This window comes from Saccopteryx bilineata, chromosome X, assembly GCF_036850765.1.
Source record: "Saccopteryx bilineata isolate mSacBil1 chromosome X, mSacBil1_pri_phased_curated, whole genome shotgun sequence".
In the NCBI taxonomy this organism is placed as follows: Eukaryota; Metazoa; Chordata; class Mammalia; order Chiroptera; family Emballonuridae; genus Saccopteryx; species Saccopteryx bilineata.
This window is the reverse complement of record NC_089502.1, coordinates 134,840,116-134,864,498: the sequence shown is the minus strand read 5'-3', so window position 1 is coordinate 134,864,498 and position 24,383 is coordinate 134,840,116. Positions and strand designations below refer to the sequence as shown.

At 43.4% G+C, this 24,383-nt stretch overlaps 1 protein-coding gene and 1 non-coding gene across 3 annotated transcripts in view; both read left to right on the top strand.

The window, feature by feature from the left end:
• REPS2 (RALBP1 associated Eps domain containing 2) overlaps positions 1 to 24,383 on the top strand; it is a 221,587-nt gene that overhangs the window by 77,323 nt on the left and 119,881 nt on the right. For both annotated transcript variants that reach the window (XM_066249297.1, XM_066249296.1), the window contains exon 5: positions 5,367 to 5,464. In XM_066249297.1, the coding sequence (XP_066105394.1) occupies positions 5,367 to 5,464 (98 nt within the window). The remainder of the gene's footprint in view (positions 1 to 5,366; positions 5,465 to 24,383) is intronic.
• On the top strand, positions 9,103 to 9,178 carry TRNAT-UGU (transfer RNA threonine (anticodon UGU)). Its single transcript has one exon. It is a non-coding gene; the product is annotated as a tRNA-Thr (tRNA).

Here is a 24,383-nt window from a genome sequence, read left to right as displayed (position 1 = left end):
CCCCTTTTTAAAATTTTGTGGACAGTGGCGGAAAATGACCCAGTTTCTGCCGGGTTTTGCTGCATTGAGAAGAGCGGTGGTTTTTCGGGACACTGCTGTAAACTGTGTGCTAGCCTGGACAGAGAGAGGCTGTACTCCTGCCGAGAGAAGCAGGTATGGCATAATGGAGAAACCTTTCGACCGGAATCAGAAGGTGTGGGTTGCTGTCACTAGCTTTGTGACCCTGGGCAAGCCATTTAACTGCTCTGAACCATGATTTCCTCTCTTATAAAATGGAGTAATGGTATTTTAGAGGAGTTTTGTAAGGATTAGTGAGGACATGAGTATAAAATGCGATTGGAAATTAAGTCCTTTGCAAATGCAAGATGATATTGTAACAAGAAATCACTTTCCTGAAACTTGAATGTCCTGCTGATGTCTGCAGCAAAACAGGCTTGAGAATTCATTTTCCTCTTACAGTCTCTACTGCTTGATTTCAGAAGTGATTGTTTTATTTCTAGTTTTATTTGGGCTTGGAAGTTGGCAGTCCTGTGCCTAGAGTAGTGCCTGATTTGTTCTTTTTTGTTGTTGTTTGTTTTTAATTCACAGGTGAGTCATTTTGTTCTCCCGAGTCAGCGTATCCCCCAGTTCACTGGCTCTTTTTTGACATTCCTGAAAGCTTGTCTGTGCTAGCTCTGTTCCATGCCCCGTTCTCCCTCATCCCATTCAAATGGGGCTTCCATTCCCCTGACGGCAAGGAAACGGCCTGCTTCTCTCCATCTTTCTTGACTCTTAGCAACTTCTGTCAAGGTTGTTCATGCCTTTATGTTTTTTTAAATTTCTTTTTTTAAGTGAGGTAAAATTGACATATGATTAAATGCTCACATTTAAAATCTTCATTTTGAGTTTTACCAAGTGGATATACCCAAGCAGCCACCATTTGGGTCAAGATGGAACCCCTGAGATGCCCCTCCCAGTCACCTGTTGCTCTCCAGTGCAGGTGCTGTTCTGATTTTTATCACCATCGGTTAGTTTTGCCTCTTCTAGAACTTCATATAAATGAAATCATTGAATGACTGGACTCTTATTTGCCTGCTGTCTTTCCCTCAGCATAGCGGTTCAGGTTCGTCCATATTGTGTGGACCAGTACTTTGTTACTCTTTATTACTCCGTGGTGTTCCACTGTATGAATGGACCACAGTTCGATTCTCCTGTTGATGGACATTTGGGTTGTTTCCAGTGTTTGGCTGTTATAAATAAGGATACTGTGAACATTTGTGTGTGAGTTTTTGGTGACATTATGTTGGAATTTCCCTGACACCTAGGAGTGGAATTGCTGCACTTGGGGCAGGTGTATGAGAAAGTGCCAAAGAGTTTTCCAGAGTGACTGTATAGCGCTGCCGGCAGTGTGGGAGACTCCATGCTCCCTGGGAGCATTTGGTACTCGCAGTGGTTTCTTCTCCTGGAGGGTTTTTAATTTTAGCCATTCTGTTAGATGTGGGGTGACATCTCTTTGTGGTCATTCTTTCATTCTCAAAATACTGTCTTTCTAAGTTTCTGTTCCCCTTCCTGGTTTTCCTCTTACACCATGATCCTTAGACCGATGAGCTTCTCTTCCAGAGGCTTCTGCCTTGGACAGAATGCCCACAGAGAGTGAACAGTCTCCTGTTTCTCAAGGAGTTGAGTTTCCTGGGTCTAGCCATTGATTAGGAGGCAGTTGGGTCCCTGTAGCTGGGAACAAGGGGCGTTCATAAATCAAATGTTTACAGATATTTCTATCCACCTAAGTCAAAGGAAGGGAGAGTTTTTCATTTTGCAACTTGAGTCCATCTTGTGAGTTTTGCTTCTAATTGATACTATTCATATCAAAGCTTGTGAATTCCTGTTTTTATAATGTCTGTGTATTTCCCCCCAAAGGATTTTCTTTACGTATATGCTTCCTTTTCTCTCATGTATCTTTTGGTCATACAGTAATAGAAGACCCATGTCTTCCTTCTCTTTCCCCCCACATTTTCATGACTCACTCTCTCTTCAGGCTTCCATGTCTTCCCTCCCATCTGCTTCTTGACTCTCCTCTGTTGCCTCACAGTGCCATCACCCCATCTGATGGACTCAATAGTCTTTTTCCTATTTCTGTACTCTATCTTCCCTTTGCTCTAGACCAGTGGTTTTCAGCCTCTTGTCTGCGGAGTCTATAACCTTCATACAACATCAGGGTGATTAACTCTTTTGCGGACTGGCACCTGAAAACCACTGGTCTAGACCAAAGCATAGCAAAAGCCTGTTAAATCTTAGTGACTCTGGTACTAAGCATTCTAGAGTTATTTTCAGTTTCCCCCTTTTCAGAAAGGAGTTTTGCTACTGGGATAATTTTCTTGTAACATATTTTTGGGAGTAATTTCTTTGTCCAATATTTTGCCATGATTCCTGGCTGGTGGAGCATGTGTTAAATATATTTTCAATCAGGCTGAGCATCATCAGACCAGCCTGTAATTCAGAGCCTCTCTTTAGCTGCTCTCCTATGCTTCTTCTAGTCTCACCTGCTGGAGGTAGCTGTAGCTAATGTTCGTTACATAAGACTTAGGTGCCAGGCATCATGCTGAGGTCTTGAGGAGCATTATTTTCTTCTTACCACAAGCCTCAGAGGCAGATAATGCTATCCATATTAAAAAAATATAATGTTTAAATCACAGTAACACATGCATATAGTTAAATAATATTTAGATGCCTGTAGTGAATACAACTGTTCTCCTTCTCATTGAGCTTGTTTCTGATGTCCAGAGTTCAACTCTTTCATTTGTTTTTTTCTGATAGCTTATCTCAAAATCAATATGTCTATTCTTTTTATTTTTTGTTCTGCTTTTTCTTATATGTCTTATTCTGATGTATCAATTCTAGCTATCTATCTACTCAAGAGCATGGGCTGTGATGTTTGTTTCTTGGCCCTAAAAGTAGACTTGGTGGGCCTACATTTCTTGTTCCTGTCCATTTCTAGCCTGTGTGACTATGGGTATTTCTCTTTTCTGGCATTTGTTTTACTTGTGAAATTCTTACATATTCTTGAAAGTCACCTTCTGGCCATCATTCCTTAGGCCAACTGCAGCTGCAGAGGTTACAGAGTTCTAGTTTACAGAGTTGGCTGTCTAGGTTGAAGTGTTAAAACTGCATAAATTCTAGTTTGACACTGACTCTCACAGTGGTGAAATCTTCAGGCTTTGTTTTGTCTTCCTATTCTTGGAGAAAGATGGCATTTCTAGTTCCTTATTAAACCTCTTGTAAGGGAATCTGAGAACTAATACTTTTTTTGCATTGAGTTGCAGGTCTTGTGTTTTATTTGGGAGGAAGGACTAGAGGCAGTAAGCAGCACCTACCTTTTGACCTCCTGAGTTCAGTTCTAGTTGCACAATAAACAGGGGTTAGACTGGTGATGGCCTGTCGCCAGCTGCGGCACTGATGGAGCTGATCAGAGCACATGTCTTACATTTATGACTGCATGGGCTTCGGACGCTCACCTCTCCAGACACAGGCAGGCGTGCACAGCGCAGGCTTCCCACAGAAGAGAAAAACCTGCCCTCCAGGCGGAGGCAGATTTAACAGCGGGCGCACCGAGCGCATGCCCTGGGCCCCAACTTCTGAAGGGCCCCGCAAAACCCCAACTTTACACTTTTTTATAATGACACCAAGTGTGGTTTCATATGTGCAATTTTAACATGAATAATACATAATATTTTTTACTTATTTAAAAATATGGTTAACATGTATTTTTATTTTCCCTGTCTCTTTTTTTAAGGGGCCCAATATTTTCTTCTGCACCCAGGGCCTCAACTGACCTTAACCTGCCTCTGCCTCTGCCTCTGCCTCGACGTCAGGCCCCTCCAAAAATGATTCCCCATGTGGCCACGCCTTCATTCAAGCCTTACTGATGAGATAGGTCTGTCTCTTCCAATGGGAGAAGGCCCTTCTCGGAGAGGGACTGGAGCCAGGGGCCAGACGGCCTCCCTAACATGTTTCCCTCCTGGGCAGTAGAAGCCTCCTGCCTCTGAGGGGAACCAGAGCCATGTGGGATCAGTTTCCCAGGGAAAGCTTATGACCGCTAATATCCCAACCATGGTAAACAGTTTACTGTCATTCAAGCCTTCTGGCATTAAAAGTTTAATTCGGTGTTCCATCATAGTGGAATGATCTTAAAAGCCCTCCGAAGACAATACCTGTGGGCCAGCTAAGGTTTATTTTTAAGATTTAGACTATGTGCTTTCTGAATATGTATCTTTTGCAGTTTTTATATTTTTAATCATTCTTAGCAGAGTCTAAAAGACATAAAATGCTTTGCCCGGCAATGATTTTGACATTTTAATGTGTTTTAATATATTATAATTTTGTGTTCCAGTTTCTTGGATGAAATACAGTAAGCAGATGTGAGCGCAGGAGTTGTTATTCTTGCCATGCTGTTGTTATACCCTCTTGGTTTTAAAAAGATCACACAATGCTAAAAGTGACGCACTAAAGGGCTGATTTGTTCTCTCTACCTAATTTGATTTCTAAGGAAGCTACAGAAAGAGAGCATTTTACTTTTCTGCATTCTTCCAAAGCTTGAGCTGGAAACCCACACAGATCAGAAATGGTTTTGTCTTGGGTGATCATCTCTCCTTTGGTTGCAGCTGAATCCCAGCTGGTTATGTTTAACTGGTTTTCTGCTCTATTGGCAAGATCATTAAGTATCCTGGAAATAAAAGTAATGAAAAAATGCATTCGTTTTGTGGCTTAACACCTTTTTGTATAGGTAACAATGTATTTTTACTTTGGTTATCAAATGACAAATAATAACTATAAAACATGTTTATTCCTTTTTGTATTTTTTTTTCTATTTGGTTTTACATTCCTGCCAAAAAGGAAAAGAAGACAGTGCCATTTATGTTCCAAAAAAAGAGAGAGAGATAACGTTTAGTCTTAGTGTTCAAAATGTGTATTTGTTTTCTTGCTTCTTTGGGGGATGGGTCAGGAATGGAAGATTTAAACAGGGGCGTATATATAGGATTTCCCTTCTGTTAAGAATGTGAACACTTATAAAATGGCACTTTCTAACTACTCTCCATGTTTTCTATCCCAATTTAGGTTTTTACTGTTTCACTGTTACAATTTATTCCTAATTCTAACCTGATGTAAATATTTTTCTGCCATATCATAAATTGGTTGGCTATCTTTAGACTGTTCAGTTGAATTGTACTCAGGAGCACCAAGGTTTGTTTGTCCTAGGTGGTCGTATGCACACAAACGATTTCCTTTGCTAACTCTGCCCTTAAGAGCAGACGCTGTGTCAGTTGGAATGTGAAGTCATAATTGGTGGGTGGAATCTTTGTGCATCATGCTGACTGTCCCTCGTGTTTCAGCTCCTTACGAAGCTAGACAGCCCCTTGTTCAGCCCGAGGGACCCTCACCGGGGAACCAAGGAGCCAAGCCCCTTTGGCATCAGGCTTCCCTTACCCGGGTAAGTGATATTGTGGGGTTATGCTGGTGGCGACTTTGGGGACATGGCCCTTTGATGGGCCCTCCATTTTTTTTTTTTGGCAAGGAATATATTAAACTGCTCCCTCATGCAAATACTGTACTTCTTGTTCTGTTGCTTGTATACTTTCCTAAATGTTTTCTACTATATATCATATGTTTCTCAGTGTCTCTAGCTAATGCAAGCTGGCTTTTGGTGTTCGGTATGTCTAAAATGCCCTCCCACCCTTATCTACTTAAGCTGCCTTCTTCAGGAGAGCTTTAGTTTTCCCAGAAATGCCCATCACACCTCTGCCTTATTTATCCGTCATTATCAGTCATCCAGGGATGCTTGGCTGGTGCCCGTTTGTTTGTGCCTCCAGTTACATTGCAAGCTTTTGGAAGGCGGAGGTAGTTCTTCTGTATTATCCCTCAGTGCCTAGTTCAGTGCCGTTCAGTCAATAGTTATTGTACAAGTGGAAGCAACTACTCTTTCCCATATGTAATTGATACAACTATCACGACAGTAGCACCAGTGATATTTCAGTTTTTCCTGGCTACGCCATCGCTTAGAACATTGCAAATTCCCTTTCTTCAGTGGTTTCCTTTGGATAAAGAGTTCTTTTTTGTCCCCTGCGTCTGCCACTGTTTTCTTGTGTAGTGTCTCTGAGTCCTGTGCCAAGGAAGTCATAGTCTCAAAAAAGGGCGCATGTGTGCGTCTGTGTCTGCATGAGAGAAGTTGTGGAAACTGGGTTCACTGACCCTAAAGACAAGAGGAAATAGGGTGGTTTGTATAGCATTTCAACTGTTCACATTGGGAAGAGGATCATTTTTGCACAGGCAGTTCTACTGAAAATAGAAGGGTGATGTCAGATACTCCCATCAGGAAGTGGGCTGGGGTCTGGGGCGGAACAGAAGAAGGCTGACGAAGACTGCGATGTTCACCGATGCCCACTGGGAATGGGCGCCGTGAGGTGTGGCACAAAGCTGTATCTTCTAAGGCGGCAGCGCTCTGTGCAAAGGTTCTTAAAGACAGTGCTTTAGCCAGGTGCTGGGTACTTTTGTTTAATGCTTCTTACAACTTTAATATTTAGGTGTTGTTATATCTATAGTATAGATGAGTTAACTGACTGAGAGAGGTTAAATAATAGGTCTAAGTTTTTCTTTTTTTAATTGATTTTAGGGAGAAGGAGAGGGGTGAGGGGGAGAGAGACAGAGAAACAAATATCAATTTTGTTGTTCCACTTACTTATGCATTTATTGTTTGCTTCTTGTATATGCCCTGACCAGGGATTGAACCCGCAACCTTGACGTATTGGGACGATGCTCTAACCAGCTGAGCTACCTAGCCAGGACCTATGGGTCTAAGATTTTATTCATAACTCCCAAGTGGCGGAACCAGAATTTGAACCCAGGCCTGCCAAATGTGAAAACCAGCCTTTCAAATACTTTGCTATACATTAGAGTCCCATGATACAAGGAGGCTAGGTTCTAAACTTGTTGCATAAACAAACACTGGATCTAGTAAAAAATATTCCTGAAAATTTCATATTGGTGCCACATTGGAGAGCGAGAAGCCATTCTCTCCTAAGTGTCATAGAGATCAGTCTTATCCCTGAGTTAGGACAGCTGTTTTCTCAGATAAGCCCTGGATGTCGTAGTTCACTGCGTTAAGAGGCCCTGTGGTACAAAAATACGTGTCTTTAAACACAAGAGTCATACCCATGGTGGAGCGATGGTCACATTAGGAAAGGTATCAGAGGGACTGGGGTCCATCTAAGTAATTCCTGGGGTGTGGCTGTGCATGTTTATGCAGCGTGTATTCTTAGCGCCATGGAGACCAAACTGCGAACAGTTTGAATCACAGTCAAACAGGCAGTAAACCATGGACTTTGCAGTGGTTGGACGGGGCTCAGCAGGCCCTTTGTACCTGGCCCCCTGGATGGGGTGGTCACGGGCTTTCACTGGGATGGCTGTCCTGTCACTTCTCTTTCAACCTCTAGGTCCAGTTTGCCACAGATAAAGACGTTTCTTGGGTATTTCACTCAACTACTGTGTACTAAACACCAATTACATGCCAGGTACTGTGTTGAGAATACAAAACTGAGGTATAGCACTCCTGTTCCCTGACCTCATGGAGCTTATAGGCTATTGGAGGAGATGGCCATCAATCAAACCAACACAGTGTCATGTGAATGGAAATTACACTGTGCTTTGAGGGTGAAAAATGGCAGGGGAGGTGGTTATGACCTAGGCTTGGCAGGCAGGGGCCAGTCAAGGAAGGCTTCCATTAGGAGTGACATTTGAGCTGGAACAAGGATTCCTGGGTGTTTACCCGGTGAAGGAGTGGGATTACAGGAAGCAGGCAGGAAGATAGAGGAAACTGCACACACAGACATTTTCTATGTGCTTACCATTTTATATACATCATCTTACCATTTATATACATCATCTTACCATTTATATACATCATCTCTTTAACTGCTCACAACTATTTTATGAGGTAATATTGTTATTATCCTATTTTTTTCCAAAGGCTGAAACCTGCGATTTAAAAGACCTTATTTAGTTTGCCCAGGTTACAGCTAGGAAGCGGTAGGGCCGGAGTGCAAACACTGGACATGACTCCTTAGTCTCTGGCTCCGGAACTGGCTGGACAGTGATGTCATCTGTTAAGCTAAGAAGCCTTATATGAAAAACTGGTGTTGGGAGTGCTGGGGAAGGATCCTGAGTTCAGTGTTGGATGTTGGAATTTGAGCTTTTGAGATAGCCAAGAGGAGGTGTCAGAGGTGGTAGGATATATGAGTCCGGAGCTTTGAGGAGAGCCAGGCTGGACATAAGTATTTGGCAGCGATCGGCTATTAGAAGGATTTACGGTATAGCGCAGAAAAACCCAGGCAGGTGCTCGCCCCGGTCCAGCCAAACTCTGTGTGACCTCGGGGCAAGTTCTCTCTTCTGTAATATGAATGACTTGGAATGGATCTCACAGTCCATTGTAATAATCTGCAACACTCTGACTCCCTTAATGTTTGGCATCAGTGGAGGTTCCCCTCACCTGTCATTTGGAGCATTGCCTTCTGTTTAAGACGAGAGCAAGCGGCCTTTTTGGGACAGTATGTGTTTTTCATGGCTGATGTGTTTTTCTTTCTTTAGTTCTTAGTTTCCTTCTTATGCCTGTCATCTGGGTTTGGCTGGACTCCATGTCCCAGAAAGCAAAATGCTAACCCGAATTAGTCATGTAGGTGAGGGGATCTGAAGTGAAAGTTCCTGGTGGAAGGGGATTGATATGGATTCGGCATGGTGCTAGGCTAGGCCAGGGTAACTAATTCTCCTCATGTTGCCATACCAACTGCTGATGGCAGCCTCGCTCTCTTCTCACTGTCTCTGTGGCCTTGTATTTAAGCCCTTCCAGCCTGACTGTGAGGGGGTGGCCTTCAGATCCTGGGGGAGGCTTTTAGGGACCCTGGGCTAGCTCTGTTGCAGCTCATGTCAGGCTTGGCATTTTAGAGGTATTTATGCCAAAATCAGCACCCACACTTTGGAATGAATAAGTCTTTTTGGTTACTGCTTTAGGAACTCAGTTTTTTGTTATTGTTCAGGTGGTGGATGGCTGACAGTGCCTTAAAGAAATGATAAGTCTTGGCCTTGGCCGGTTGGCTCAGTGGTAGAGCATTGGCCCTGTGTGTCGAAGTCCCGGGTTTGATTCCCGGCCAGGGCACACAGGAGGAGCGCCCATCTGCTTCGCCACCCCTCCCCCTCTCCTTCCTCTCTGTCTCTCTCTTCCCCTCCCGCAGCTGAGGCTCCACTGGAGCAAAGTTGGCCCGGGCGCTGAGGATGGCTCCATGGCCTCTGCCTCAGGCGCTAGAATGGCCCTGGTTGCAACAGAGCAACGCCCCAGATGGGCGGAGCATCGCCCCCTGGTGGGCATGCCGGGTGGATCCCGGTAGGGCGCATGCGGGAGTCTGTCTGACTGCCTCCCTGCTTCTCACTTCAGAAAAATACAGGAGAGAGAGAGAGAGAGAGAGAAAGAAAGAAAAGGAAATGGTAAGTCTCCTTTCCCACTTCATCTATTTTCATGTGTTTATAAGTCATTTTATGGTTTATTTTTCACAAGTTTTTCTAACTATCTAGACTGTGTAGGCATTTCTAATTTTGCTGACATAGGATTTAGAATTGCCCCTTTTGATCCTACTATACTCCGCTGCCTCTGTTTTTTGCCATGGTTACTAGAAACTGCCCAATGTTAAGTCTTCATCTCATTGACCCCTTGGCAGCTTTTGACATGGACTCATCGTTTGGTGTCCGTGATGCCATCCTCTCCTGGTTTGCCTCCTGTTCTTGAAGTCCTAGATCCAGTTCTGACTGTGTTACTCCTTCACTATGTGGGGGCCGATGACCATGTATCTCTATCTGCTGGACATCTTCACTTAGATGTCCCACTGTCACTTTAAACATCTTTCCCAGAAAGCTACCTTTCACCCTTCCGTCCTGGCTCCACCCACTCATTGGCACAGGCCAGAATGCTGGTCACTGTCACTGACTTCTCCTTTGCCCCTTCTGCTCAGTTACTAAATCTTGGTCATTTCACTTTCTAAATACCTCTCTTATCTGTCCATTTTTCCTCAGTTCAGACCATCTTCTGTCAGCAAATCTGTTACATCAGCCTCTAACTCTTCTTGCTTCCACTCCTGTTTCTTTAAATCATTATCATCACTGAAGACAAAAATAAGCTGCAAAACGCAGATCAGTTCCTCCAGCTGCCTTGATTGAAACCTGTCACACTCCGTCTGCTGCTCTCGATGCATCATCCATATTCCTGAACATGGCTCCCGGGGCCTGGTGCTTGTCCCCTGCTGTTCTCTTCAGTCCCCACAGCCTGCTGCTTCTCTTCCTCTGTCCTCTGGCCACGCAGAGCTGCTGCTCACGTCCCATGTGCTCTGTGTCCTGTTTGGGAACCTTACTCTTCACTTTGCTTTGCCTTCTCCATTTTCTCTTTTGTCTCAGTTCATCTGTGCATTATTCCAATTGATAGTACAAAGTACGAGGATTTTCTAGCATTTCTTGTACATGTGAGCTTTCTATTTTTTATTCTTAAAAATCCATTCATTCCTCATATTTATCTGAGAAGCGCAGCCCAGAGGGAGGGGCACCCGGTCTTCATTGGCTTCCCATCCCAGAGACATTTGGTGCTGTCCTTTTATTCTGGATCATTCCAGAAATGCTTTACGCATATCTAAGCAAACATGACTATTCTGATAAATATCTAATATATGTGGGATATTTTCTCATGACTTTAGGGAGACAGGTTTGGCAAGTGAAATACCCTTTGAGCCAGATCTCATTACAAAAATTATCTTTTATTTTAAACCAAAACACGCTCACTTTTTAAACCCTAAACATGCTGTAGGTTTTCTTCTCTTTGAAGGGACAAACTTAACCATCTCTTGGGGTAAATTCTCAATTCTCACTATTCTTACTTCAAAGACAATATATTGAGAAAGAGTGTTTAAAAAACGTTACCACCCTGCCATTCTCTTGCGGGTTTTGGCTATGGTTTTGGTGGAAATTTTCTAATGAACAGATAGGGGACAGATTATCAGACATTGGTAGCCAGGCACCATATTAATCCAAAAGTCTATAACTTTCAAAACATTTATTTGGCTTGGTTGTGCCTCCCCCCCCATTCTTGCTCAATCTCCATTTCTTGTCGTGGCTCTCACCCTGTTCCATACTTAACTGTAGGTACTTGTGGCCAGAAGTACATTCTCTCTGTTCCTTGGATCTTTTTGGAATGGTTCTAAATAGCAAAGTGTGTGCGTAAAAGATGGGGAGGGAATGAATACCCTAAGGCTCTGTTGGAGTGGGATAAATATAAATCCAGAGAGAATTGACAGGTGCCACAAGTAAATTGTTCATCCTGAGAGTTTTAAGGGAACGGGCAGAAGTAGTCATTCTGGGAGTCTGGCACTGCACCAAGAGAACTGTTTCATGCTGTGTAAGAGAATTCTTTCACGGGTAGGCTGGACCAGTATGCTGGGAAGGTGAGAGTAGAGATTGTGGCTGAACGACTGGGGTAGGCGTGAGTGAGGTGGCTTAGAGCTGAGTACTAAGACTTTGTGCTCTTGAGTTTAGAGAAGAAAGAAGCAGGTAAACAAGATGGGCATCCTAGATACTCTCTTAGCCATTCTGGTTCTCTTGTCTAATACTCAGCCCAAGGAAATGACCCATGAGGCAGGTTGGGTCCACAGGGGCTTCCTCAAGGGTCTAGGAATTCTTTCTCAAGGCATCATTTGGCCTGTGTGTTTTTTTCTCCCCTCCCCTCCCCTCCCCCCTTTTCCCTTTCTTTTTTCTTCTTCTTCCTTCCTTTCTTTTTTTTCTGTAGAGCCTCCGGCCCAGACATCGTTCTCCATCCTTATTTTAGACTTTCCCTTCTCCCCTTTTCTGAGAGCTCTGACATCCCCTGTGGAGTGCCTGTGCCTACTTCAGCCTAACACTTGCACGCTTAGTTCCTGCTCTGTCCTCTACTTGCCATATTGTGGTCAACCCCTCAGGCTGATGAGCCATGGCAGACACTTGTGAGGGTGTCCTCAGGAGGGCCCGGAGCTAAAAACCCACCGGGATGCTCTCCCTCCTCACATGGCCACAGCAAAAGCCTGCTAAGGCTTTGCTTGCTTCTTTCAGACTTCACAATAAACACCACACCATTATTTTTTGGATCATGGGTTGTGAGTTTTCAAATACTCCTTTTCTTCAGAGCAATTAAAATAAAAAAATCTATTTCAGAAATTCAGAACATACAAAAGGATGCAGTCATCCCTGTCCCTATCCCAGAGGCAACTGATAGGACTGATTTCTTTTGTGTCGTTCTAGGAATATTTTATTCATATACATGTGAATATAGGTATTATATGTATGGTAGCATTCTGTACAGCTGTTATGTACTATTCTTTTACTTAAAATAAACTTTAATAAAACGTTCTATAGCAGTACATAAAGCACTTCCCCATCTTTTTGTTTTTTTCAAATGCATAGTCTTTCATTGTGTTTAGTTTTCATCAGTAATTTAACCAGCCTCTCTAATCAACACCTAGGACTTGCAGTCACAACATCATTTGCATATATATAGCATTAGTTCCCAGAGATGGAATAATTGAGTGAAATGTCTACACATTTTTAATGTTTGATAGAGATTTTCAAATTGGAGACTATCAATTTACACATTTGCCAACGAAGTATGAAAATGATTATTTTCCCATAGTCATATAAACACAGTGTGCTAAAAATCTTACGGATCTTTGCCGGTCTGATAGGTGAAAAATGATATCTCGGTAGTTTAATTAGCAGTTCTCTTTGTTAGTGAATTGGGCCATCTTAAGTTCATGAGTCATTTGTAGTTCCTTTCTGTGAAGTGCTTCTTCACATGCTGCACCCCCCTTCTTTGTTGGTTTTGCTTTGTTTTGGGTTGTCAGTGTTTCCTTAGTGGTTTGTCATTCCTACCAGTCTGAAACCAGAGCTGCTGTCTCTGTTCCCGTCTCTGCTCCTTTGGGTGAGTGAGAGGCCGATGTGTGTGGGAAACTGCTCCTTGCATGGTTGAGAGGCACCTGAGGCCCTGGAAGGAGGTAGAGACCTCAGCTCTGTTCAGTTCTGGAGTTCCCCAGGCTGCCTGCAATGGGGGGTTTCTTGTTTATACCCTCATAAACAAGAATTGTTGAATTACTTGGTTTTGGGGTAGAGATTAGGGCTCAGAAAATCTTCCATTGTTTGCAGTGGTAAATGTCAGCACAGCGTGTTTATGTGTGTTCACCTCTTGGCGTTGCTGGACAATTCAGTTTTCTTCCTGAGTGGAGTAGGAGGGGGAGCAGGGGAGGGAGAAGGAGGAAGACGGAGGTAGAGAGTGTATCTGTGTTGCCCTTTGTGTGTAACAGGAAGAACTGGTTTGATAAATTTTGTAGGAATGCATGCCCCTTGTTCTTGATGGGACATCCCGTTTTCCCAGGAGCATTCCTCATTCGGTTTCCAGCCCTCATTGGAGCTCTGCTGGGTCCTAGGAGGTCCAAGGTCGCTGTGTCCGCAGTGTCTTCTCTGCCGAGTGGACCTAGGACTGACAGACAGCAAGGTGGTCACTGTTAGCACAGGGAGACCCTCTTTTTCATAGCATCAAGCCTTCTTCTTACTTTCTTCACCTACTTGTAATTCTTCTTCATATTTTTCTAGTCCTTATTTTTGAAACACGTAATTTCAGTTGATATGGAAATGTACTTTTTTCAACCTAAATCTTTTTTAGCTGTAATGTTATTGCATTCCTCAGGGGCTTTCCGTGTACTCACACTTGTTAACAATGAAAGGGTGTTAATTGCTTGGTTTCTTTTCTGGGAGGCACTTCAGGAAAGACAAAATGTTTTCTGTTATAAGATGAGAATAGCAAAAAGATACTGGATTATGGAAAGACAGGTGACTCGTGGATGAAAAACAGGGTACCTGGTATAGAAATTGAAGGAGGTTTTTGGGAAAAAGATATTGATTCAGTACATATGAGGACTGATTGGGGTGCTGCGTAAAGGCCTTGCAAAATCAATGGCTTTAGGTATGGCGGGGTGCAGGGAGGATCAAAATGGTAGGCTGGGCCACATTTGAATTCTAGCACCGATGCAGCAGGTCAGTTAAACTACTGATGTTAGTTAAAATCTACTAGGCCCGTGATGGCGAACCTTTATATAAAAACCGTCCACTTTTGCAGTGCTGGTCAACCTGGTCCCTCCTGCTCACTAGTGGGCTTTCCAGCTTTCATGGTGGGTGGTAGCGGAGCAACCAAACTGTGCCATGATTGGCTCACCATGAAAGCTGGAACGCCCACTAGTGGGTGGGAGGGACCAGGTTGACCAGCACTGCAAAAGCGGGCGGTTTTTATAAAAAGGCTCACCATCATGGTACTAGGCTGTGGATATGAAAGGTTCCTTTACAACAGCACCACTTCAGCCCCTACGCAGGCCCGACAGCATTGCCCTTGGCCTCAGGTGAGCAGGTAGTGTCATGCCCCAATTGCCTATCCCAACAAGCATCACTATTGACCCAGTGCTGTACTGGCCCCTTACCTTGTATGTGTCCTTTTAGTCCTCCCAACAGTCTTGGAAGGTAGAAAGAGGGCTTGCAACATTACCTCCTCTACTCATCTATTGTGAAATGCTTACTAAGTGGCTTGTATGGGTCAGCCACCCTAAGGACTACAAACATGGTGCCTACTCTCAGGGAACTTGCAGTCAAGTAAAAGGGCCACGAATGCGAATCAGGTGATCCCACCTCTGCAGATATAATGGAAAAATGATAACTGCCCTAAAGGCAAGGGAGTCCTTTGGTAGCATATAACTGAGAAATCTAACCTAAGGCTGGAAAGTGAGGGAAAGCTTCCACAGAGAAGTGAGGGATGACTAGGAGTTAACCAGGCAGAGAAAGGATGGTGCTGGGAGGTGAGGAGAAGAGTGTCTCATGCAGTGTTAAGAGCCTAGACAAAGGACATGTGCTGGTCAGGGTTCTTTGTTGTGGACAGCAGACTCTACTCTGGTGAGCTTAAGCAAATAGAGGTGTGGGTAGTGTACCAAGTTTTTGGAAGGACTGAAGATTCAGGCTATTCTAAGCTTACAAGAATAACTTCCAAAACCTCCCAGCAGAACTGGACTACCAAGGGAGTATGCTTCTGCCACAATCAGAAAGCTACAGCATGGGGCAACTGCTGCCATTGCTTCTGGCTTCAGCTCCTCGTGATGCATGACCTGTACCGGCGTCATGAGTGCTTGATTCCCTGCCTCTTTCACCGTGTGACTCAGCTCCGAGGCAGTCTTCTGTAGGAGTCTCTGTTTAGGAACCTAAGTTCCATCTCAGCTTCTAGCAGCAAAGATATTGGGACAATTTTTTTTTAAGTAAAAACGATAGTTTTTATCTAGTCAGCCTCTGCAGTCTAGGAAGTTAGGTTAAGAGGGGACAGAGTGGGTGTTGAGTGAGCCGAAGTACCCTGTGTAGATAGCATGGAGAGGAGATAGCCAAAGGACCAAAAGGCCTGTGTGTTAGAGCCCGGGGTGGTAGAGATGGAATTGGAGAGGTGTGCAGAACCTCGGGGCTGAAACACTGCCTTTCCGGTTGGGAACAGATGGCCCAGAAGTTCAGTAACTGGCCCAAGCCTCATGGAGAGTAAGTGACCATCCCAGATTTGAACCCAGTCTGTCTGCCTCCAGAACTGCACTTCTTGCACTTCGAATCTGTGGCTTCCTCCTCTAAAGCATTCCTTGAATTGAGCCCAAGTTCTTAGCTCATCTGTTTCTCATCTGACTCTAGGCTGGTGAATATTAAGAGGAGGACGTAGCAGAGAACAGACAGACAGCCTTGACCAAACTGGCAAGGATTAGGTGGGACTGTTAGGGCAGTGGTACCAGGCATCTGCGGCCTTGCCGGTTTCCTCTTCTTGCTGATTTCTCACTTTCTCCTCTAAGCAGACAGCAAAATCTTGACAATGTTTTGCTTGTCAGGATAAAGGAAAAATGTCCCTGTGGAGCAGCAGATCATGGCTTCTGATGGAAGAATTGGAGACAGTGATTACTCATAAGCAGTGATTAACTCATGTTAATCAAAATAGTGTTAGTGCCATATACTAAAATAACAGTGAAATGATTGAATACCTGTATTGTATAGCTATTTACAGAATTCTTTTCTGATGTGAAAACGTCCTAGATGTGTATAGGCAAAAATTATGTGAAAAATAAGATGTTGCTTTGTATACCGTATTTTCCCATGTATAAGATGATCCCATGTATAAGACACATTTTAACTTTGGGCCTGATATTTGAAAAAAAAAAGTATTACATACAGTTATTGAACTTAAGTTTTATTCATCATAAAATTCATACAACTCCTCAACAATTGCAAAAAAGCAGGAAATGCAAGTAAAAAAATCTACAACCACTGAATAAGATGCACCCAGTTTTTAGACCCCAAACTTTTAGAAAAAAGATGTGTCTTGTACATGGGGAAATATGGTAATTGAATAGTTCACTGGCCAAAGCCTACAACTAAACTAGATAAAGGGGAGGGAAATGTAAGTATAGCATATTCCTATCCCAAGCTCAGATCCTCAATCTCAAAAATTGCCTCAGTGGTTTAGGTATTGCAGTGAGGTTGTTCTGAAAAGGAAACAGCACATTGTTGCAGGATGGATGCGTGGTTGGGAAAGAACCATAGGACTTGCTGATTAAGAGTACTATTGGACCCCCATTCATGTTCTGGCTCTACCATTTACGTACTAGGTTTGTGGTCTTGGTAAGCCACTTCCGTTCCCTAGTGCTCAGTTTCCTGTTCTGTAAAATGTAAATAATGGGACTCACTTCACAGGGTCGTGAAGATGAAAATAGGTAATATATGTTAGGTTCTTAGAGTGGCACTAAGTGAAATAATGAACATGAGTTACCTACCATTCTCCTGTGACTGTGGTGATCATTTACAATTTTTTTGTTTATCTTAATAGCCATTTATTAAGAAAGTAGATCCCTATGTGAGTGTGGCAACATGTGGTTAAAGATATTTGTGCATTTATTTCCATGAAGAAACTGATAAGGTTAAATTCCTGTGTTAGGATTTAATTTTAATGAACTTTTCTACAGACAGAAACAGAACTTATTTATTGTAACTTCCTGTAAATCTATAATTATTTCAAAATAAAAAGGGGCCCTGGCCTGTTGGCTCAGCGGTAGAGCGTCGGCCTAGCGTGCAGAGGACCCGGGTTCGATTCCCGGCCAGGGCACACAGGAGAAGTGCCCATTTGCTTCTCCACCCCTCCGCCGCGCTTTCCTCTCTGTCTCTCTCTTCCCCTCCCGCAGCCAAGGCTCCATTGGAGCAAAGATGGCCCGGGCGCCGGGGATGGCTCTGTGGCCTCTGCCTCAGGCGCTAGAGTGGCTCTGGTCGCAACATGGCGACGCCCAGGATGGGCAGAGCATCGCCCCCTGGTGGGCAGAGCGTCGCCCCTGGTGGGCGTGCCGGGTGGATCCCGGTCGGGCGCATGCGGGAGTCTGTCAGACTGTCTCTCCCTGTTTCCAGCTTCAGAAAAATGAAAATAAAATAAAATAAAAAGGAAAAAAATTGTAAAGTTCTCTAACTTCATAGGTAAGGGAGAAGGCTCAGCCTTTACTTTTGGGTGACATTGTTTGATAAGTACTTGTAACATTCAGCTCTGATCATAATAGGAGAGCTCAGGTTAACCTTTCTGTGTCTGGACCAGAATTGGCAATTTATCCAATCATTTATTTATTTGTTTACTCATTCAACAAATATTTATTGACTGTTTCCTACCTGATAGACATTGGGGATACAGCCTATCAATGACCAGAATGGACAAAATTTACTGTCCTTATGGACATTGTATTATAGTGAGAGGGGGCTGGGAGACAGTCTATAAACAAGAGTTATATAGTATAATCCAGACTAGTTTAATGTGGAAACAAAAGAGCTGAGTTCATCTCCTTTTCTAGCTCCTTTTCTTCATTCTCATTTAGCAGTTTTCTCACAGTTACCCCCAGCTCTCATTTTTCAAGACAGCTTTAAAGATGCATCCACCCCTGCCTGGCTGGCTTAGTGGTAGAGCTTCCGCCCAGTGTGTGCAAGTCCTGGGTTTGGTTCCCAGCCAAGGCACACAGGAGAAGCGCCCATCTGCTTCTCCACCCTTCCCCCTCTTCTTCCTCTCTCTTCCCCTCCCACAGCCAGGGCTCCATTGGAGCAAGTTGGCCCGGGTGCTGAGGATGGCTCCATGGCCTCCACCTCAGGCACTAGACTGGCTCCAGATGGAACGGAGCAAGGGCCCCAGTTGGGCAAAGCATCACCCCCAAGTGGGCTTGCCAGGTAGGAACTCAGTTGCGCACATATGAGAGTCTGTCTCTCTGCCTCCCCACTTCTCACTTCAGAAAAAAAAAGATGCATCCACATGCTGTGCCTGTAAATAGTCTTCATGGACAACCAAATTATAATTAGTTGTTTGGGAGGAATTTTCTGTCCTGCAGGCTCCATTCCTGGGCCTACTAGAGTACTGCACAGACACTTGCTGCTCAACAAAGATCTGGTCCCTCTTTTTGCTTATAGATAGCAATAGAGAAAGCATCATAAGTGAAAAGAAGAGAAAACATAGAAATTATCTGGATTATGTTTTCTCCTTATCTGGATTTGGACATTTATAGTAGCTCAGAGACTGCCATGACATTCCTAGAGGCAGTGAACAGTAACCAAGATTTTCCACATTGAGAGTAATGGAGGTGTGAGCGATACTCCTGATCTCTCCCCTTGAAATTTTAACAAATAGGCCTGACCTGTGGTGGCACAGTGGATCAAGCATTGACCTGGAACACTGAGGTTGCCAGTTCAAAATCCTGGGCTTGCCTGGTCAAGTCACATATGGGAGTTGATGCTTCCTGCTCCTCCCCCCTTTCTCTCTCTCTCTCTCTCTCTCTCTCTCTCTCTCTCTCTCTCTCCCTCCCCCCTCTAAAATGAATGAATAAATAAACAAAAATAATTAAATAGATTTTTAAAAAGGAATTTCGACAAAGTGAACAACTATAATGCAGTGAAGGAACCCTAGCTGGGCTCACAGGTGCACCTGAGAGATTCACACTGAATGGACTAAAGGTAGGATGGGATGAAAAGGGGGGAAGAAGATAAAATGCACTTGTGGTGGGCTTTGGAGAGGAGAGGAGACAAACCTGGAGTGACTGGGTTTCTTTCTGCTGGACTACAGGGAGGAGGGATGCTCAGGTTCTCTGGATTTTGTCTAAGGGGTATGGAGAGGGAAACTGGGAGTGACTGGATCTTCTTCTTCCAGGAGGAGCAGTGAGATAGAAGGCAGAGGGGGAGATAAACCAAAGTGGCCAGAGCACAGGGTCATGGCCAGTGTTCCCACGGTCTGCCTGCAGCCCATATTTGGTAGAGACAGAGAAAGCTAAAGTGCGCCCCCCCCCAGCTTCCCAGATCCCACTTCCCTCACCTCACAGTGCAGAGAGTGGCAGAGACAGACCCCACAGCTAGCATCTCTAGAGCCACTCTCCCCTGAAGAACAGAGGTGCTCCATGTCTTCTCCCCAGATCTTTTGAGACATGGGAAGGAGCACCTGGAAGCCTGAGATCACCATTGTTATATCTGTAAAGCTGGAAAGCTGAAGCCGTAAAGCCTAAGCAGTAAGGCTAGAGCTGTAAAGCTCTCACAACGCGCGCCACCCACCAACGTGACTGTGGCCCTACCTACATCATTACGACAGCAACATCTCAGCAGTGGATAGCCCAGGAACTTCACAGAGCTAAAAGTTGTAATGTAGCAACACCAACTGGAAGGAATCTCTCAAAACTGGAATTTATTTTTCCTTTTTTTCCTTTATTCTTCTTTTTTCCTACTTTTTTTCTCTTTTGAATTTCATCTTTAAATTTTATATTTTTTATTCTTTTTGTGGTATTCCGTTTTTGATTTTTTTGTTTGCCTTTAATACTTTTTCTGTGGTTTTTACTCTCTTATAATTTTTAAAATTTTTATATTTTTGTTGTATTTTTTACTTTAATTTTTCATTTTCTTGGTTGCTTTTTTGTTAAGGTTCTTAATGATACCACTCTCAAATGCCATCAAGGAAGAAGGAATCGAATATGTTGGCTACACAAGACAAAGACATAGTTCAGAAGGAAAATGAAAAACCTCCAGAGAACAACCTCAATCACATGGAAACCTCAGCGTTAAACGATAGAGAATTCAAAATTGAAGTTCTGAAAATGCTCAACGAGATGCGAGAAGATACCAATAGGCAACTTAATGAGCTCAGAAAGCAAATTAACAAAACAAATACCTCACCAAGGAGATTGAAACTTTAAAAACAGAGATAAAGAATTCAGTACATGGATTGAAGACTAAGGTAGCAAGTTTAGCTAATAGAACACGTCTGATAGAGGAGAGAATCAATGATATCAAAGACAGGCAACTAGAGATACCACAGAAGGAAGAGGAGAGAGACTCACAAATTAAAAAAAACAACAGAGAACTCTATGAGAATTGTCTGACTCCATGAGAAAGAGCAATATAAGAATAATGTATATAGCAGAAGAAGAAGAGGGAATAGGGAATGGAGAGCCTATTCAAACACAGACTAGTTTATCCCCGTGTACAAAAATGTATTAAAATGGATCAAAGACCTCAATATAAGATCTGAAAAAATAAATTATACAGAATAAAACATAGGTACTAAACTTATGGACCTTGGTCTTAGAGAATATTTTGTGAATTTGACCCCAAAGGCAAGGGAATTAAAGGCAAAAATAAATGAGTGAGACAATATCAAACTAAAAAGCCTCTGCACAGCAAAAGAAACTGACAACAAAACAAATAGGCAGCCAACTAAATGGGAGATGGTATTTTCAAACAACGGCTCCGATAAGGGGTTAATATCCAAAATATATAGAACTCACAAAGCTCAGCAACAAACAAGCAAACAGTCCAATTGAAAAATGGGGAGAGAACCTAAGCAGACACCTCTCTGAAGAAGACATGAAAATGGCCAACAGATATATGAAGAGATGCTCATCTTCATTAGCTATTAGAGAAATGCAAATCAAAACGGCAATGAGATACCACCTCACACCTGTTAGATTAGCTATTATTAACAAGACAGGTAATAGCAAATGCTGGAGAGGCTGTGGAGAAAAAGGAACCCTCATCCACTGTTGGTGAGAATGTAAAGTAGTACAACCATTATGGAAGAAAGTATGGTGGTTCCTCAAAAAATTAAGAATAGAACTACCTTATGACCCAGCAATCCCTCTACTGGGTATATATCCCCCAAACTCAGAAACATTGATACGTGAAGACACATGTAACCCCATGTTCATTGCAGCATTGTTCACAGTGGCCAGGACATGGAAACAACCAAGAAGCCCATCAATAGATGACTGGATAAAGAAGATTGTGGTACATATACACTATGGAATACTACTCAGCCATAAGAAATGATGACATAGTGACATTTACAACATGGATGGACCCTGAGAATGTTCTACTGCGTAAAATAAGTAAATGAGAAAAGGCTAGGAACTGTATGATCTCACACGTAGGGGGGATATAAACCATACTCATGGACATAGATACAAGTGAAGTGGTTACCAGGGGAAGGGGGAGGGATTGAGGGAAGGGTGTAAAAAGGGACAAATACAAGGTGACAGAAAATGATGTGACTTTGGGTGATGCGTATACAACATAATCAACAGTTCAAATGCTATGGAAATGTTTACCTGAAACCTGTGTACTCTTATTGACCAATGTCATGTTAAAGTTAATTTTCTAAATAAAATTTAAAAATTAAGAAAAATGATAATTAGTTGTTTGGGCTCAGAATCATCTCATGCTATTAGGTGGTCAAATAGCAAACAAATGTGGCCTCATTCTTCCATCTTCAATGTGGGAATAACTGTGGTTGGGTCTGGGCAGGTCTGTCTTTACTTTGGGCCTCGCTTAAAGGGTAGATTAGTTAGGGTAACAGCTGCTATAACAAATATGCCCTACTATTTAATAACTTACCACAATAGATATATTTCTCACTCATTTAACAGGTTGGCAGGTATCTTTTCTTCACTTAGTGAGTCAGGCTCCAAGGCTCCTCCTGTCCCATGACTGTGCCACCCCTCTTCAGTGGGCCAGTGGAAAAAAAGAATACAGAGGCGTGCACAGCGGCCTGGCCCTGCCTGGGAGTGGTGCAGGTCACTGGTTTTCACATTCATTGGCCAGAACTCAGTCACATGACTGCACCTAACTGCAAGGGGGGCTGGAAAATGTCTTTCCCAGTGGGTAGCTACTCAAGGATAGTTTTTGCTACTCCAGGTGGCTTGTTTACCAAGGCACCTGAAAGACGTTATTTTAAGGTTCTTGTACCCTTAAATGAAATGGCTGGACTCACAGGCAGCAATTACAGTATGCTTCCAGGTTGGGATTACATTCTAAACAGAAATGTTCTATGGTTGAAACAATATACACACCCTTCTGAAGTTCCCCCTGATGATGCCTCCTTGCAATTCATATTATTCAGCTATGCTTGATTTTTAAGATACTTCAGGGCTAAATGTCACCTTTTGGGATTTTATTAATAGTATTATTTTTTAATGAGCCTTTTGAAGTCTCTTTCATTATAAACAGCCTGTTTTCCCCAGAGATAAGAACTTGCAGTGCCAAATATTTGCATTTCACTTGAAACTAAACCAAGGGTTTGAATGTTTTAAATATAAGCAAATCTAATTCTCCTGTGTCTAGAGAAACTGTATAATGAACCATATGTATGTGACTTAAGCAGACAGATGTGGATGATTTCTCTCTCTCCTTTATTATTTTTCTTAAAAATGCTGGCAGAGCTCAAAATTGGCACCAAGCAGCAACTATCTCCACCCAACCAACCGAACCACTGGAACTGGAGGTGAAATTGGGGAGGTCTCTTAGGGTGCATACAAAAGTGGAACCTTTCCCAGTACTGCCTTCCACTTGGAAGCCCAAGGCTCCACAGCTCACCCACCCGTTTCTCATTCTGTCTTAGGTGACTGGCTTTATCTGAAAAGCTGGGTTGATTGTTGTGGCTGACTTTTGGATTTGTTTGGAGGAGATGGCTCTGTGTCTGTAGGTCCTGCAATGAGATGGACCCCTCACTGCTGATAGAAAGTAGGAGAAGCTGCCATGTCACTGCTAGAATGGGCCTTCTTCTGGTGGTAGCCATGTCTTTTTTCTCTTACTCACCTCGTTGCCTTCCCTACCCTGAGGTCACCTGGACCTCTGGTTGGTGTTACTGATAGGGCCTTAACTGGGTCTCTTACCTTTAATCTTTCCCCCTCTATTCTCACTGAAGTGTTCTTTCTGTAACTCAGATCTGATTATTTCACTGTCTTGTTTAATACTTACCCGTGGCTCTCTGTTTTTGAGACACAGTCTGAACCCTTTAACCTGGTGCACCTGTGCCTTTGGGACCTGCTTTCTGTTTGGACCATCCTGAGGCAACCCCACTCACACCCTCTCTGCACCAGCAGCATAGTCTATTTCTTTGTAGCCCAACCAAACTACTTTCAGGAGATGGATGTTTGATTTTTTCAGTGACTTTGCAAATGCTGTTTCTTTTGCTTGTCTTGCTGTGCATATTCCATAGCATTGCTTCTCGAACTTGAGTGTATGCTTTGAATCACCTGAAGGGCTTATTAAACCACAGATTCCCGGGCCCTACTCCCAGTCTTGATGATTCACTAGGTGCGGGGGAGGGCCTGGGCTTCTGTATTTCTAACAGGTTCCCAGCTGATGCTGATGTGCTTGGTCTGGGAGGGCCACACTGAGTAGCAAACCTTTAGAGTACCCTGTCTTACCACTGTTTTGAGGTTGTATTTCTCTCTCACTGGACTTTAGGCTTCCTGGGAAAAAGGATCTCTTTGCTCATCAGTGTGTCCCTAGTGACCAGTGTCTGGGGTATTGTTGGTGTTCAGTAAGTATCTGTGCATGAATGAGTGGGTCATTGTTTGTGCAGTAGAGTTCAGATCATTTTGCTTCTTGTAGTGATCATCTTTCTTTTGGAATATTTCAGCCCAGGGGTACGTGGAATGTGATCTGCCCCTTCCATAGGCCCTTACCTGTTCCTGAAACACTCACTTAATGGGTACGGAACTCGAGAACTCCCCATAGCAATCACACCATGAGTGAACTACAGGAAGGCAGAGAGAGACTTCTTTGGATAGATCGCACATTTTATATTACAAACTGGACTCATATGTTTTCTTTTATTAAGCACAGCATGGAGTAGCATTTCTGAATCTCTTTCAACATAAGAAATACCCCTGACCTGGCCCTGGCCGATTGGCTCAATGGTAGAGCGTCGGCCCGGCATGTGGCTGTCCCAGGTTCGATTC